Source organism: Zosterops lateralis, assembly GCF_965231275.1.
Source record: "Zosterops lateralis genome assembly, chromosome: 12".
NCBI lineage: Eukaryota > Metazoa > Chordata > Aves > Passeriformes > Zosteropidae > Zosterops > Zosterops lateralis.
Window position 1 is genome coordinate 19609103 of NC_139772.1, and position 17749 is coordinate 19626851.

The 17749-nt window shown below is 42.9% G+C and overlaps 1 protein-coding gene across 1 annotated transcript in view; it reads right to left on the reverse strand.

The window, feature by feature from the left end:
- LOC310914059 (uncharacterized protein) overlaps positions 1 to 17749 on the reverse strand; it is a 58306-nt gene that overhangs the window by 36195 nt on the left and 4362 nt on the right. The window contains exons 9-19 of the mRNA XM_083869956.1: positions 16659 to 16739; positions 15699 to 15846; positions 14885 to 15034; positions 12991 to 13063; positions 12659 to 12841; positions 8652 to 9016; positions 7160 to 7352; positions 6169 to 6313; positions 5588 to 5721; positions 5120 to 5273; positions 4119 to 4220 (exon numbers count right to left, since the gene is read on the reverse strand). Coding sequence (XP_083726082.1) covers positions 4119 to 4220; positions 5120 to 5273; positions 5588 to 5721; positions 6169 to 6313; positions 7160 to 7352; positions 8652 to 9016; positions 12659 to 12841; positions 12991 to 13063; positions 14885 to 15034; positions 15699 to 15846; positions 16659 to 16739 — 1728 coding nt within the window. The remainder of the gene's footprint in view (positions 1 to 4118; positions 4221 to 5119; positions 5274 to 5587; positions 5722 to 6168; positions 6314 to 7159; positions 7353 to 8651; positions 9017 to 12658; positions 12842 to 12990; positions 13064 to 14884; positions 15035 to 15698; positions 15847 to 16658; positions 16740 to 17749) is intronic.

A 17749-nucleotide genomic window follows, 5' to 3' on the forward strand; every position in this document is an offset into this window, starting at 1 on the left:
TATTCTAAAGATCTGAAGTAATTAAAATGAGTAATAATGAGGTTCTATAAGGAATATGGAGCAAGCATGGATACATCACCAGCTAAGAATGGTTTTCCAAAGACAAAGGCAATCTCAGCTCCGTGATCTGCTTTTACAAACTCTGGTGCCACACCTTCCAGTGAACTTGGTCGATGTTGGAATTCATAAAAGTAGACTGGGTTGCCAGCATCTAGAGGATACAGAAAAGTGCTAGTTTGAGAGCTGAAAATACCTGCTCCAAAGATGACCAAGTTTCATTAGAAACTGCTTTGGTTGAATGAAAACACTTCCAGTTCTCTGCATAGTGAACACTGCTGCACACTGTCCACAGCAGCCACAGACAGAATTCACAGTTGTTCTGAAGCTGCTGAGTTACCTCTGTGGTATCTGGCCACTTCCACAGCTGAGATGACAAAATACATATCTCCTATTGCATCCAGGAGGCCATCCCGGACCTGAGCAGGGCTTTCTGCATCCCCCATGTACTCCTTGTACACTCTGTCAACAACTTCAGATGTAATACCCTGAAACGGCAATAAAAAGTACTTAAAATGATGATGAGAATTGTAAGGAGTAACTGCAGTGAGTGAGTGTGGCATCTGCACATCCCTGGCTAATCCCAAACATGACCTTTCAGAGAAGATCCTCAGCTGTGTCAGAGTGTGGCTGGGAGCTCAGGATTGAAGTTACACAGCTGCGGGTACAGGTGATCTTGGGGAAAAGAGGGATGCAAGATCTAAGGATCAAACACCTTTAGATGAACAGCAGTCAGTGATGCTGACTGTTCTCCTTTCTACGGAAACAGCCTTCATAACAGCAGAGAAGTTCTGCTGGATGTCATAAAATCCATTGATTGTTGTAGATCACCATCATTTCTCCCATTCAGAACAAGCCTGGGCTCTGCATTTCTAAGTTCATGGTGGATGTTTGTGTCACTGAATGATCCCTTGCAAGTACTGGCCTTGCTTATGGAGTCCCTAATTCTTACCTCTTAATCTGTGCTCTTCTATAGAGTCGTGTCAGGAGAGCACAAAGGCACCACAGAGCCAAGAGATTTGTAAATTACAGGGAAACAAAACCTCAAGAAACCTGAACGTAGGTGTCAGTGCACCCTAAACTGCTCAGGCTTTCCTTTCCAGGGCTCAGCTACTGCTTTAGGAGGGTGTGTCCCATAGGCCTCCTGTCACACCTGCTGGAACTCTGCATGTCTTGCATAACCTGGGGGTATCTAAAATATCCCAAGAGACCTTTGTTCAGGTCCTGCATCACTCCTGGATTCCCACAGAACTCCTTTTTAAGAAGAGGGGCAATTTGGGCTGGAAATTTAGAGAGTGTTCTCAGTCATTAGAGCTAACAGCAATGCAGCACATCTCTGCCCATTTCTGCCCCAATTCAGGGAGCTGTCCAGCACAATGGCATTTCCCTGTGCAATATGTCCCTCCAGGGGTACAAACAGCCTGGCCAGTGAAGAAGCAGCACAGGGTTATTCTGAAAATGGTCTCTTACCTTAATGAATACTACTAAATTGCTCTGCAAAATGTGACGTGCAACATCTTTATCCAGACCATCCACGAAAGGAGGGTATTTCATCATCTGTGTGATACAGAGAATCATACTTACTAAAAAAGCTTCTATTTACAAAATGATGTGTAAATAACAACATTAGAAGTGTCTTACCATTGGCATTATCCATCCAAATTCACAGTTATTTACTCCGATTATGTATGGGACTGCATTGATTGATTTTTCAGAGAGTAATTCCCTGGGACTCTTTGGAAAAAATACACCATCTACACATGCACTGATGGAAAAGGAATCCTGAAACAAAATGGGGAAAACAGAAAAAGGAAGCTTCATTAATGCATTCATTTTGCTTCTAAAAGAAGTTCAGACTTAACTGCAGTTCCTAAGGGAAGCCAAATGAAAAATACAAGAAGTAATGGTAAAGCCATCTTAACATTTCTCTAACAAATATTCTGTACTAGGCAGGAGAATCTATGAAGATATTTCTAATGTTAATGAAACAGAAGCCATTATGTATATTTACATCTTAGTTCAATATCTCCATGGGTGTGTGGAACAGTGGGGGAAAAAGCGAATTTCTGTATTGAAGTGCCAAAGGCATAAGTTTCATAAGCATTGTGATATGAACTTTTAACTAGGACATAATATGTGATTTGATTTTCAGGTCCGCCAGAAAAATCTGTGCCATTTTCTTTTCCTTGCTCTGGCAGAGCACAACAGCAAACCACAGGTAGCTCCAAGTGCAGGCAGAATGGAAGGGCAGGAACCTGTTTGCAATTTTCAGGTGAGGTGTTGGTGCAGATCTGCAGTGCTGTCATGTCTGAGAAAGTGAAGAAAATCAGATTTTACATCCACTTCAGGTTCTCCTAATATTACAGCACACAAGGAGTATTCTCTGTTATGAAAAAGTCTGAGATGTCATTTAAATGCAAGAAGCATCATTTCACCTACCATTTTCTCTGTTATCTGTACTAGTTCTTCCTGTGTTTTTCCTCTCAAGCATTCGATCATTGCAGCTGAACTGGATTTTTCACAGCCAGCGAGAGCAGCAATTTTCTGCAAGCAGTGAAAACAAACAGTTTTGGAAACTTTTCCTCTATCTGGCTCTGTGAGACACTGAGTCCAGCAGGAGCAGCCCAAGCTCCTGCCCAAAGTTGCTGGAGTCTGGCTTGTCCCAGCTCCAGAGGGAGGGCACTGGAAGCCCTCACAGTCCTTCATATCACGGGCTTGGCAGAAGGAGAAAACCTCTGCCTCCAGGATTTTTTGATAGAGAAATATTCTAAGACAATTCTGGTCCATGAGATGCTGTGCTGAGAGGGCTGGGTGACATGAAGGACTTAGAGAATAAACCATGTGCAGGGTAGCAGAAAGCACATTCTACCAGTCTTGGTGATGTCTTTTTGGCTGGAGCAACAGCTGTCATTAGAGAGAGCTGTCTCTTTTCATGTCCTGGGTTCCAAGTTCCTGGGAATTGTTCCTTGTAGTTGAAGAGAAAAGAAAGGGGTGGAAGCCAGTACTTCTCAAATTAAAAAAAAAAAAAAAAAAAAAAAAACAACAAAAAAACCCCAAAAAAAACCCCTGAAGAAAGTCTTGGTTATTTGCACACTACAAGCATCAAATAGGAGGGGAAGAGAAGAGTATTCAGGGTCTGATATCATTTTCCAGCCAAAAATGATGGGTTGACTTTTCTTGAAGACACTACATGTTACAATATTGCTTTACATTTCATTCCTCTCTCTTTGTGGATATTTGGGTGTTTGAAAAGCAACATCATTAAACTTGTACTATTTGTGAGGCATGGATTTGAGGAATCCCAACTGATCCTTTATAGTAGATTAAGGAGCATATACTGTATGTTAGAATGTATTCTAAGTAGTATTTAGAATATATGAGATAGCATTTAGTGAACATCAAACACTGTGTCTGTTACCCTTTAACATATATTTAAACACTACAAGTATGGGAAACCTTCGGCATACTCAGAAGATGAACTAGAAAAACTAACCAAAACAACAAAATAACAGGGCTAAGGGCGCAGATAAAAGTCCACAAACTCTAAGATGATATGTTCCCTTGAAAATGAGCCAAGAAGGCCAAAGCACACATGGGAGAGATAAAAGTGAAGAAGTGAATGAAAGAAGACCACTAACATGGCCTGGTGACTACCACCAGTAAAGACTGAGCATGCCCAGAAGAGTGTGGAGTTAATTACCATACCAAGCGAGGATGGGTGGGATCAGGGAATGAATATGTATGAAGACAGTCCATGGAATGTCATGCATATGTTAAAGCCTCAGAGAATATGAAGGAGGGCAAGTTCCCAGGAGGAGTATCCGTGTCTAGTGAAATTATTCCCCACGCATCTCGACATCGATAAATACACACTACTCTAACAACTATTATTAGTTGTGGAGTTCTTCCCGCGATGTTTCAATTTGCACACAGAAATACTGTCTTTAATGACTGTTTTGTTTCAGAAGAAAAAAACCACATGTTTGCATACTTTGGACTGAACAGTTTAGGATGTGCAAAATGTTCTGGAAGAAGTAATTAAAATAACCACAGATACCCACTTGTGCATCCTTGTTAGGCTGGTCAGTGAACAAGCCCAGGGTTGCTGTACCACTCTCTGAAATGGCCTTGTGGAACAAGCCCTTGGCCAGGGGAGATAAGACCTGTGAAGAAGCAAGAACAAGCATGACAAGCACTGTGTTCTCCCAGTGACTGTGGATTTCAGTATCAGCAGTGGCCATTTGGAACATTTTGAAAGCTCAGTGACCACTCTGCGGTCAGAGTGTTGTTGTGTGGCCTCTGACCATAGTCCAGCTGTGCAAAGGCCTTGGGCAGTGCTGGCAGGGATGAGGAGTTCAGCTGCCTTTCCCCTCCCACTGCACTTTGCTTCCAGCACCTCACGGCACCACACTGCAAGCCAGGGGCAGATTGAGTGTGCCCAAGGCAGTCTGGCTGTGCTGCAGAAGGGCAATGAAGAGCTTCTGGCCAGAGGGAACTGGGATCTGTACCGCAGGGACAATGAGCCCTGCTTTGGTTGTGGGATGTGTACCAAGGGTGAGGGACTGCAGAAGGGGAGGGTCACAGCCAATGTGCTCCGTGTTGGAGCAGAGATTTTAACCAATCACTGGGTCACAAACTGCAGGGCAACTTCAGCTACCAGGATTATTCACCTCGACCACTCTGCACAAGTCACTGTCAAAGCAAACACAAAATGGTCAAGACAAGTCCACAACATTTGGTAAAGTTTTCTCATGAGATTAGACTTGGAGGGTTTTTACATAGAAAAAAACCCCAAACCAACCAGTATTGAACTTAGCAGATGAGTAACAACATTCTGTTACTTAACTACAACATTTCAGTATGAAAATGACACATTTTTATCAATCAAAATCTGTATTGTTTTGCTGTACTGTTGCCTTGCTGTTGTATCAAAGACCCACGTGTTGTGTCACTGTAACACCTTCCCTTTTCTCTCACTGACTTCTCATGCAGATACCGCATGAAAATGGATGGAGGGTGTTTTCCCCATTGTAATTGAAATTCACTATTCCTGTGAACTTACAAGAGCAGAAACACTGATTCCTCCTGCAGACTCTCCAAAGATAGTGACAGATCCTGGATCTCCTCCAAAATGTATGATATTTTCCTGAATCCACTGAAGAGCCGCTACTTGGTCTAAATATCCCCAGTTACCTCGGGCATGCTCATCACCAGTGCTGCAGGGAGAGAACAGCTTGGTTTAAATGCTCAATGCAAGCAAAAAGGCAGAGGAGAAGACAATCTGTGGAGTGAGAAAGCATCTGCATTCTCTACAGAGAACCTCTCTACACAACAGACCAATGAATGGCTCGGAAAGTCCACAAGAACAGGTCTGGGAGCTGCCTCAGGACTGGAAACTGTCCCCAGCTCTTGCAGATGCAGTTCAGAAATGTTTCTTTGCATAAGCAAGTCTTCTGCACTTCTCTTTATAAAGGCTTTGAACACATCACTTTGGAAATCACTCAGGACAAACTGAGATCAACCATCTTACCTAAAATATCCAGCAACACCTAATCTGTACTGAATTGTTACAACCACCACATTGTCAAAGGCTGCTAATGCTGAGCCATCATATGATGAAGCTGCTCCAGAAACTAATGCACCTCCATGGATCCATACTAAGACCTGGAAAGAGAAAAACAGCATCAACCCAGCACAGGTATGAGCTCCCGGTGATAAAAGTTAAATATAACCCAAGATATAATATTTTGTGCTGATTCACTCCTGATTTGTTCAGAATATATATCAGAAATTGTAGAAATGTTTTGAATCTGAGGCCTGCAGGTCTACACGATGGCCTTGATTTTGTTAAATACCTCCACCGTGTCAGTGCCCTGTGACTTTGGACACATCATTTAGATTAAATCAAGCCCTGCTCAGCTGAAACACCAATACAAGTTTACTTGTAAACTGGGATTTTGTGTCTCTTCTGAATTTCAGCTAATGTTTGCTGGGGCAAAGCATGTCAGTTGATCAGCACTACAAAACTGCCCCTGCATGTCTGCCCATGGCATAGGCTGGAGGTTTGCTGTCTGAGAATTTTGCTCAAGGTGTTACAAGGATTTTGCTTACAGGCAGCTTCTCCTGTTTTCCTGTAGAAACGGGTGTGTACACATTGAGGTACAAGCAATCCTCAGACACTTGAAGAGGAACTTTCTCTTTTCTATTGGTAACCATGTCTGCTACATACTGTCCTAGTACTTTGTCCTGTAGACACCTGAATAAAGGAAAAAGCAACAAGCAATAGATTAAATGAAACCTGAAAGTGATGAAGAGAAGCTTTTTTGTACTTCCACAACAAAGGGCCAACCAGAAACTGATCTGCACATTTCTAGACTGGTAGCAACCGCAAACATACTATTTTTTTTTGCTTTTCATATATTTTCTTCCATTGACCTGCTATTAATGATGTCTGTAAAAAGAAAGCCATTGTGGGACATGCAGAAAAAGAAAGCCACACAGTGACATGCAGATATAATTTTGCACATTTCACAGTATCACAGAAATATATCAGCAAATACATATGGCTATAAATGACTTCAAGGAAAATATAAATTAATCATTTTACATCTCCAAGACCATTTTATCTTGCAATGGTAGGTATTGAGCCTGAGACACTAAACAAGGGCAGGAGGACAATGGGAGTGAGACATTTACAACATAGATTAGAATTGCTCTGCATTTCTTATGTGCCCTTTTAAGCACTTGACTCTGCATTTTTTCCCCAATGTTGTATTCCTACGTGTCCTCAGCTTCTTTCTGTCTCTGCTCCAAAGGTTTGTAGTGACTGGTAAGTGCTGGCCAAGTGCTCCTAAGCCAGAGCATGATCTGTAAAGTGCTGCTCCATCTCAGGCCATCACTGATGCCCCTGAACCAGCAGCTTTTGGTAAAGAGAGCAGCTCATCGTGTGTCTTTAGAAATGCATCCAGTGGAACAGCTGCAGGTGCAAGGAGAGGGCACCGAGGCATTTATCCTTATGGCTGGCCCTGCATGTACATCAGTGTCATGGAATTGCACAGAGAATAACAGTTTGAAAGGCTCAGTGGTTTTCTCATGGCCTTACATTGGGGGGTAGGAAGTGGCATCTCTGACACCTTCCCATGGCTCAGGTGGCTGGGGTTGAGAAAACCTCAGTGATCCAACCGGAGGCTTGGCAAAAGGAAGTCCCAAAAAGACATTTACAGTCCTCTCAGCTGTGTCCACTTGGAATTGGTACCCTCGGACTCTCCCATATTTGGTCTCTGCTTCTGGTGGTTCTGTGGGACAGGAGCACAAAACCACATAATTGGTCTGTTTGTAAGTAATTGCTGGATTTGCTTCTTAAATATACTCCTTTTGTTTACTTCAACAGGTGGTTTTTATACATAAATCTTCCACAAACTCTACTAATTTTACTAATTTATTTTACTGATTGGATTACTACTGTTTACTCATTAAAATTTAGATTTAGATTTACTAATGTATTCTAACACACTTTTTAAATACCTTTTTAAAATCAGTATAGCTGACATCATTTCAGCCTTCATTTTGGTTGGTCTCTATGTACAATCTCCTTCAGGTACATAATATGTATTGTCTTACCCCACACACATTAGTGGTTGCATAGAGATCTTAATCTTTTTTTTTTCCCCCTGGGTTGTTAGATAAAAAACCCATAGATTGCTCTCGTTAAGAAAAGAAAATGAACAGAGAAAATATATTCCACACATTTGATGGCATGTGCAGCCAAAAGAAAAAGCTTCTAACATACCTAAAGACAGTCTGGCACAAACAAATCCGGGTAACCTTTGTGCAAGATTCATTTCAGGATTTGTGTGAACGTTCTACTATCAAATTACAGATGTGGTATTGTGGCTGCTCAGCCTCAGCAGGCAAGATTTTGGGACAGGGATTTGATTTTGCTCTTTACAAAGAAGGCAAGTGAGACAAATGGCGGAAAGCAGATTAAAAACTGAAATGAACTTTTTGGTGCTTTGTGTGTCCAGCTCTGCCCAGGGTTTGTTTCCTGCTCATCCCAGGTTTGTGCCCGGCTCATCCCAGGGTTTGTGCTGAGCTCTGCCCAGGGTTTCTTCCTTGCTCATCCCAGGGTTTGTGCCAGCTCAGCCCAGGGTTTGTTCCCAGCTCAGCTCAGGGTTTGTGCCAGCTCTGCCCAGGGTTTGTTCCCAGCTCAGCTCAGGGTTTGTGCCAGCTCTGCCCAGGGTTTGTTCCGAGCTCAGCTCAGGGTTTGTGCCCGGCTCAGCCCAGGTTTGTTCCCAGCTTAGCCCAGGTTTGTGCCCAGCTCAGCCCAGGTTTGTGCCCGGCTCAGCCCAGGTTTGTGCCCGGCTCAGCCCAGGTTTGTGCCCGGCTCAGCCCAGGGTTTGTGCCAGTCCTGCCCAGGGTTTGTGCCAGCTCAGCCCAGGGTTTGTGCCAGCTCAGCCCAGGTTTGTTCCCAGCTCAGCCCAGGTTTGTGCCCGGCTCAGCCCAGGTTTGTGCCCAGCTCTCGGGTGGCACCGGGAGGCAGCTGCAGGTGGCCTCTCGCCCTAGAGGGACCAAAGGGCAGAAGCCCCGGTGTTTACCTGCCGCCACCAGCGCCGTGGCTCCGACGAAGAGGATCCAGGCCAGCAGCGCCGTGTCCCTCGCAGCTGCCATGGTGCCGCTGGCACCGACCCCCCCAGGCTGCGGCTTTATAGGCTCGGCCAGGGCCGCCTTACGCAAGGCGAACACGGACGGGGCGAGGGAGTGCCCGGGCTGCGAGCCAGGACCGGGACTGCCGGGCTCGGCTCGGGAACGGGCAGCCCTCCCGCCCCTCGGGGCTCCTGCTGCCTCGCCACTGCTCCTTTCGGACCTTCCTGCCAGAATCTCGGGCACAGCGGGCTCCCGAATGCTCTGGATCAGCCTTGCGTTCCCCGGGAGCGCCGTCCTGCTGCTGCAGCAGCCCCGGCTGGGACACGGACGGGAGGGTTCCTCAGCCTGCACTGCACAGAGCAGGAAGGCTCCTCGATTCGGCTTTATTACATTGACTCCATTTGGGAATTAACATTTCAGTGTGGGAAACACAACATAGCCAAGTCCAAACCTATATGCCTGAAACGTGTACTTTTACTGAAGGAAAAGTTGAGTGACTTTTATTCTCATAAAGGGGTATTTTTTTGTGACAGAAGCGATCCTAAAAAAATCTCGGCTTTTCCTGCTGGGTGCAGGAGGCACCTGTCACTCAGTTCTCTGTGTTCAGGGACGCTTGCTATAGTGTTGCAATACAGTTACAACAATAAAGAGAAGAATTGGGAGCATTTGTAATGTGGGAACAACCTTAAAGGGTGACATTTGGGTGGTAACTTTATATCTAATGCCTCTGGAAAATGCAGAGGATTTATTTTGAGTCATTTCATAATTGAAAGATGATATGAAAAGGATAGAAGAGAGTAGCTGAATAGAGATTTTCTGCCTGCACTAACTAAGATATTGTGTTGGTTTTATGCAAGTATTAGGCCCCACCTGTTTGGTTTTTTTTATTTTTTTTATTTTTTTTTTTTAATTTTTTTTTATTATTATTTTTTATTTTTTATTTTCCTGACTCAGTAGCCCTTGCTGCAGAAAGGCAGTTTTGCAATTTCAGATTGTGGGAATTCTCTGCACTCAGAAACAGCATTTCAAAGAATCCTATGATATGATCACAGAATGGTTTGGGTTGGAAGAAATCTCAAGGCTTTACTCATCCCTCCCTGTGCCACGGGCAGGGACACCTTCCTCTGTCCCAGGCTGCTTCAAGCCCCAATGTCCAATCTGGCCTTGGGCACTGCCAGGGATCCAGGGGCAGCCAGAGGTTCTCTGGGCACCCTGTGCCAGGGCCTGCCCACCCCCTCAGGGAGGAATTTCTTCTGGATATCTGATTTAAAGTTACCTTAATTGGCTTGAAGCCATTCCCCCTTGTCCTGTTGCTACATGCCCTTGGCAAATGCCCCTTCTCCATTTTTCTTGTGGGCTCCCTTGGGGTACTGCAAGGAGCTCTAAGGTCTCCCCAGAGCCCTCCTTTGTCCAGGCTGAACAATGCAGCTCTCCCAGCCTGTCTCCACAGGAGAGGTGCTCCATTTCTACAGATCCATTCCTCCTTACACCTCTCTTTACAGCGCCGTGGGTTACAAGATCCACAGGCTTGAAATTAGTTTAGCACATCTGTTATGCCCCTGTTAATCCTGAGTGCTGTGGCTGTGGGTGTGCACTTTGCTGCTCATGCTGCTTGTGTACTTTACTCCAAATCTTCCTCCGTGTGTGTGCACTGGTGTGATTTACAGCTCCTGGAGATAAACCCCAGTCAACTTTAACCTGGCTGCTCCCAGAGCAAACCATGGGCAGGTCCTGCAGGTGACCCCATGCAGTGCAGCCTGTGTCTCCAGCCTTTGCTATGTTTGTGGTGGCTCCTGAGCTGTGCCCCAGTGCCCTGCACACCCTGCCAGGCTGTGCTGGGGTGCAGCTGCTGAGGCCGAGGGCACAGCCAGTGCTCAGTGTGCCCTGGGACGTGGGAAACGCTGTAAATCTGAGCTGCTGAGGAAACAACGAGGACAAAATCTTTAGTGCAGAATTACAATGAATTGTGGCTCTACAGGTGCTCCCTGGCAGAGTTTTTGCCTTGATTCTCAAGAGTGACACTAAAGGTCAACAAAACTGGTTTGGGAGTAGTCTGCACTGCTTGAATATGCAGTCTATACAGTAATGAGAGATGTGTGCATTGTCCAATGCAATTAATGGCACAGGGGCCTGGGGTACCAGTGATGGAGCTGAGAATAAGTTATCTTTTGATAATCTAATTAGTTATCTGTGTGATGAAGGTTTCTGAGGCACCTGAGAAGCACTGCACAGCACTAAACTCTGCACTCCTGTTTGCCTGCTTGGGTGCTGCTGTAAATTCTCTCACTGTCTCCTCTTACCTTGGGCTGCTTTGGTTCCTGGCAAGGGAAAACTGTTTCCATGCCAGGTGGAACTGCAAGAATCCCTCCTTGTGGCTCAGCTCCCACACTGGTGGCCATTCAGACCTCAGCTCTCTTGTGACCCACAAGCCAAGGAGTGGTCTTTGGCTGCAAAGCCAAATACCCTGTACTCCACCTGCTGCTCTCTCCTTTTGCTGTAACAAACTTGATTTCCAAAACCAATTTACCTTCTCTCTCCCGATCTCTGCTGATTTTACTAAACTCTGTATTTTCCCATTTACTTTCCTTTTATTTTTCCTCTTCATTACTGTTTCAGTTTCCAAGCTTTTCTCTTCAGTCTTTGTTCTACTCATTACTTCTCTCTCAAGTAGTCACTCTGCAAAAAGCCTCAGCACATATCCTATCCACAGGCCTAGACAGGCAGCCATTCTGAAAATATTACATGTGCAAACCAGTTTGTGCAAGCACTGCCCATCTTACTTACAGGAAGGTAACAAAACCAGGGATTTTTGATCCCTATAGCCTTGTCTGGAGATACTTGGGTGGATCTGCAAGCATGGCCAATATGCTTTGCAAATGTGGACAGTCTTACCCCAGTGACACAGACTGGACTTGTAAATCTGAGGTCAGTGCTACACACCTAGTGAGTACAATTCTCCAATCCTGTTTGGCATTAACTTAAAGAGATTTTGCCCTCAGTCAGTGAATAAGGCCTAAGTCAAAAAATCCTGCCACATGATGACCTTTGCCTCTTTGCACTTTAGTGAACTGCAACCTCTCCTGACTTCAATAGCTGAAAAAAAAATAAATTGATAAACATTACAGCCCCTGCTGAGGATTCAATGAAACTACAGAATATAAAACTTAGAGCTAGAGCCTCTGAAGCTTGGACAGCTTTACCACATGCTAAAGACACTGTGAATCTCAGCTCAGCAGGGCTCTGGGATAAGACAAGGGCATCACAGTGCTTATCTCTCCATAGAAATGAGTAAGATCTTCTGACATTTTCCACTGTGATTCAGTTTTAGTGCTGCCCTGTGCTAGGAAGTCAATTCTACTGCACTTGTCTGCATACAGAAGAGGAGCATATAACAAATGTTAATCCTTCTAGAGGAGTTACAACTAAATTTAAAAGCAAAGAATTGAAGGCACTGGGGAAATTTTCTCCCTTTTCTAAGATTTGGGAGAAATCCTAATTCGAGCACTACTGTTAGAGATTAAATACCACAAAAATCTGAACTATCTCGTCTCTGTTGTAAAACTAACTGACAAAGCAGAACATTCTGCAGTTTTTTTCCACAGAGGACATTTCTGTATCTACACCACACCAAAACTTTTGTACAACCAATAAACTTGGCATCAAGAGAGTCTTACTCACAAATTGTGTCTTGATTTCACTTCATTAAAACAATGTTTCTGCTACATTTTGTCTTCAGTCATGGGAGAATGACAGAAAAACCTGAGCATTGGGGAAGTCTGGTATTTAACAAGTGAGGATCAACTGGAATTTATTACAGTGAATAATTGCAAGTATGACAACTGTGAAGAAAAGTTGAAAAAAAGGGAAATGCAATTTTCCCCTCAAATATACTTCAATTAATTTCTTAATATCCTATTAGTTTGCATATTATGTGCATGCTTAGACTGAAAACTATAACTCTAATTTAAATTTCTTGTTCTGGATGCTTTTGCTCTTTGTCTTTTCAAGGATCACTTTTTTCCAGAATTCTACCTTCTTTTCTTTCAATTTTCTGTCTTTCTTTTGCTGTAGATTTATCTGCAAGTATTCTTCGTTTAGGTTGTAAGATGGCCATTCAACTAGACCCTCTCCATTAGGATTTCTGTAAGCAAGAGGAAAGAGAGAGTGTGTGACCTTTTCAGTCACAGGGGAATTCAATCACACAAGTTAAGACTGAATCAATAAATCAGCTAATTCCCCACAGAGTCAGTGCAAAGCAGCAATATCTGTCATGAACCTCACAATTCTTACCCATTTCGAGCAAAGTTAGCCCAGTACTTCATCAGAGTTCTGCTGAGATTCCTCTCTTCCTCTGTAACTTCACCTGAAAGACAAAATACAGAATAGTTACTCTGTGTGGGAGAAATCAAGACATTGCTACTACTAGAACATCAGCATTTCCTTGTGTGAATATGCTGCAACAATTTGGCAATTGCAACAGAGACAGTGCCAGCAAAACATCAGTAATACAGAAGCATCAAGAGATTTCAGCACTCCTCATGAATGACTTCAGCATAATTACCCTACTGTAGAAATCAGGGAATTTGGGAACAAGGTGATGTGCCTGGAACCTTCCAGGAAACCTCCATGTGTCCTGCATCCCAGTACAGCTCCAGGAATGGGCCACATGGCTGTGTTTCCTGGATCCCATTGCTAGTTTTGTGGGACTAACATTCTCCCTGTTATTCAAAGCATGACTAGGCAAAGATTTCTTCATTCTCACATAAGATGGTGCCACTCCATCTCTCAGCACTTCAAGAGTATTTCTTTAAATATAGTTACACATAAGCTCACTGTATTACTAGGTGACAATTATTTCAGTTCCTGTGTGTTTTTAATTATAAATGCATCCCAATACACTAAGAAAAATGTTTGATATCTTAAAGTTCTTGCTAAATTCAGGCAAAGAGGAAAAGAACTGTTCAGTGTTCTCTAGTGCCAAAGGTATGTGTGTGTGTATGTATATATATATACACATATGTGTAAGTAATATATATATGTGTGTGTGTGTGTGTGTGTGTGTGTGTAAGCAAAAGGAAAAGGTTCTGGTAACAGATTAACAATGGGCTTTATAACATAGCTGGATTGCTCCAAAGTTCAATGGAATAAAAGGAAATACTTTCACTTATGTAGGCTTTGACCAGACTACTGACCATGAACAACTGTGCAAATGACAAAAATAAAAGCAGAAAAATTAGTGAATTCACCTAAACTAAGCAGAATTTTTGTGTCTATGTCAAAATAAGAACAGTTCCTAATCTGTTCCATGGGAAAGAAAATACTCCATGCTGAGTATTACTTTCTTAGGCATTTGTAATTAAAGGATATTGCTGGATTCATAATGTTCCTTAGGAAGTGGCATCATGTTTCTTAACTGCTCAGTGACTGGCAGATTCATTGGGAATATAACAATATGGGATTCTGCCAGAAGGAACTTCCAGAATCTCATGGAAATTTTGGGAGGGCTCCCTTAATCCTCCCTCAACGGACCGGTTCCATTTGAATAAATGCTCAGGTATTAACTGAATTGTGAGGCAAAACAGATCTAACCACTGGATCTTCACACAGAAAATGGAATACTGGAATTCCGAGCCTTGCTCTGAACACAACTGGAATCACTTCCTGCAAAAGAAACCAAGTCCTCCATTCTCTGGAGCCTGACAGCCCATGGGATTTCCTGGAAAGGAGGAAGCACTGGCCTAAACTCCTCAGGAAAATAAGAGATCCTGTATTTCCTGCTTCCCAAGCACTCTGTAAGTTTAATCGACCTTTCCTTCAATTTCATTTTCAGCCAAAGCTATTTGGCAAATTCATGGACAGTGCTAGGATAATGATAGTGAATTTTCTAGCAAATATCCTATTTGCTGAATTGTTGACAAGATGTGGAACTTACTGTGCTTCAGAATGAGCAAACTGTAAAGGGGCGAAGAGGGAGAAGAAGAGGGAGAAGAAGAGGGAGAAGAAGAGGGAGAAGAAGAGGGAGAAGAAGGTTAAATGCAGAAACCAATTCTGCCAGGCGAAAGATCATGGCTTGGTCTCACTGCCAATACATGCACTTTGATCTGATGAAAATGAATAGAACACTGACTAGAAAAATGCCAGGGTTACAGGAGCAATTAATGAGGGAATGGTGTCTGTTCCTTACTGCGGAGCTGGATGTCCCCGGCCAGAAATGGCCCCCCAAAGACAAAACCAACTTCATCCCCGTGGTCAGCCTTCACATAGTCTGGTTTGCTGTCCCAGTACGCACTGGGCCGGTGCTGGAATTCAAAGAAGTAGGTAGGAGCTCCAGACTCTGCAAGACATAACATTAGAGAGTTACAGAAGAGATACATATACTACAGCTGCCATCAGCTGTTTCAAACACGACTTTAAACAAAGCTTTATATGGGCACATTTCTAGTGTAATCGCTACATTCAAATATGTACTTTTATTGCAAAATTAAGAACTCAGCACTTATATACACAGAAAAAAAAAAAAAGGAAAGAAAAAGAAATAAAAAAAAGAAAGAAAAAGAAAGAAGATCCACCCTAAGAAAACTTACAGAAAACAAAATATAAAATAATTTCCCCTTTTGAGTATCTTGGCATGGCTTGTCTACACCTAAACACCAGAAAATTTACAGACCACAGAGCTGCTGACATCCCAAGTAGCCAAACAACCAAAGAACAAAGGTTGCTTTGATATGTTTTAATTTCTAAGCTTGCATATTACAGTTAGCAAACATTTACTTGTGTAATTATGCTCTGCTCTCACTATATTGTGATTATGAGCACAGTGCAAGACACTGATACAGAGAGAAGGGACTCCACACAACCCTGCAGATCTGTATCATTCCTCATGTTCCCAGTGGGAATCTCAAGAAAGGTTGCCTACATATAACAGGATTTGTGTCTGCATCATTTGATCCAGCCTACAGTAGGAGGTTTGAGTGTCCCACTGCTGTTGATCAGCTTACCCCTGTAATAATTCAGTGCTTTAATGGCTGGCATGACAATTGCCATGTCCCCCAGCAGGTCCAGGAATCTGTCCCGTAGCTCTGCAGGATCCTCTGTGTCTCCCAGATATTCATCTATGATCATGGGCAGAAGATCCGAGGGTACATCCTAAGAGACAAGAAAAAAACAGACAAAAAATTACTGTCTGAATTAGCAGCCAAAATTGCCAATTTTTAAACTGAGATTCTGCAAAGGCACAAGTGTCCAGGACAGCACCCACGTTGATGGGAAACAAAACCTATTCATGCTTTTGGTGGGCAAAAAATACCAAACAAACCAACCACGTCAGATCAAATTTGCACCAGATTTACATGGGTTAAAACTCTACAGGATTAAGTGTAGATCCAGCAATTTCTCCTGACAATATATGCAGCTTCTGTTTTCTTCAGGAGAGAGATGGTAATCACAAAAGTAAATTCTCAGTCCTTGAAAGACTTATGTACCATTAGAAAAGAGGACAAGAGCAATGGGATCTCCAAACACAGTGTAAGTTTTCAGGATTAGAATTTGCTGCTTGAAAGATACACCTCAAAACTAGGAGTGCAAAGTAACCACTTTAAAAGCTACATTTAATGTAAACATACTGAAAAATATGCCTTGAAATTCCCTAACAGGAGATCAGCCATGAGATACCTCAACATTAGGGATCCTATTAAAGTAATCCCACAAGTATGTAAGATAAAAGTTTGGGTTGAGGTCTAGAATGAAAAAGGCATTTTCCCAAATCCCAGGCCTGACTCAATTCTCTTTCTGTGTAATTCCCTACACCCTGGTCCTGTCAACTTTGCTGAGACTCTCCTCAAAGCATAACATGACCTCAGCCCTCAGTAACACTATGACTCAAGCAGTGAGACCCAAATCTATTACGTAAATGAAAAACAAAATTCACTTCTCAAATTAATTAGTGCAGCAGTACTTACGATCATTGGTAGAAAAACCTCTACAGTCGAAGTAATTGATTTTCTATCTCCTATTTCCCTCAAACCAGGCAATTTCGATGTCTGTACAGAGAAAAAAACCCAATATTATTAGCACCATTCAATGTCTCCATTATTTTAAACATTAGAACTACATTATTCCATTAATTCTTACTACGGGTGTTTATTTTTGAAGCATCATATCCAAAAGTGTAGCACAATGCAGCAGCTGTCTTGAAAAGCTTGTATTTACTGCAGTAAATTTTGCCTTGGTGAAGAGTTCTACAAAAAACACTCCTAATACATAGTTTATCTTTAAATCAACATTAAGAAACTTGCAAACTAGAAAATATGAGGGCAGAGTTGAAGCAAAAAGCTCTTTCTGTCTCACTGGTTTATTTTCATTCTGTTGGGGGAGATCTTAAAAGTCACTGTCAGTCTGTCTCTAGTCCAATTGTTTGAGCCCTTTGAAATAAAGATAATGAAGTGTTCCTCCTCTTTTACAGCATTACATAAAACAACTCTTCTGTCTGTAAAATAAATTCAAGCAGATTTCACTTTGCATTGTTCTGCTGGGACTTACAACCAGCGTGCTCCCAGTGACAATTGCTTCATAGAGTCAGAACAAATGCTTTGTACTACAGAAAGGAACCTGAATATTTAGGAAACAAAAGAAAGGGACAAGAGAGAGAACACAAATCCACCTCCTGCAGTTTTTGTGCACGAAGAGCATCTGCTCATGTCTTGCAGTTACCCACTGAGCTCCCCTTAGAAAGGAGAATGGGCTGGGACACCTGCATTGTCCCCTCATTCTGCCACAGATGAGATTTCCAAATGGAAGCTCTTTCTGCAGGGTGGTAATGACACCCAGGGGAAGCTGGTCTAGGTGATCAGTGGCACATTTTTAAGCACACTGTGTATCAACCCTGACTATTGAGCCTTGTTGGGGAAAGGATTGGCTTTATTTGTCTTTGAGTAATAAGTTCTTGATTGTTGCCTTCTTTTTCCTCTCTCTGCCTGGAGGAGGGATTAAAATTTTAGGGTAAGAAAACAGTGTACATAATTGATGTTGCAGCTGATGTGTCCATGTAGTT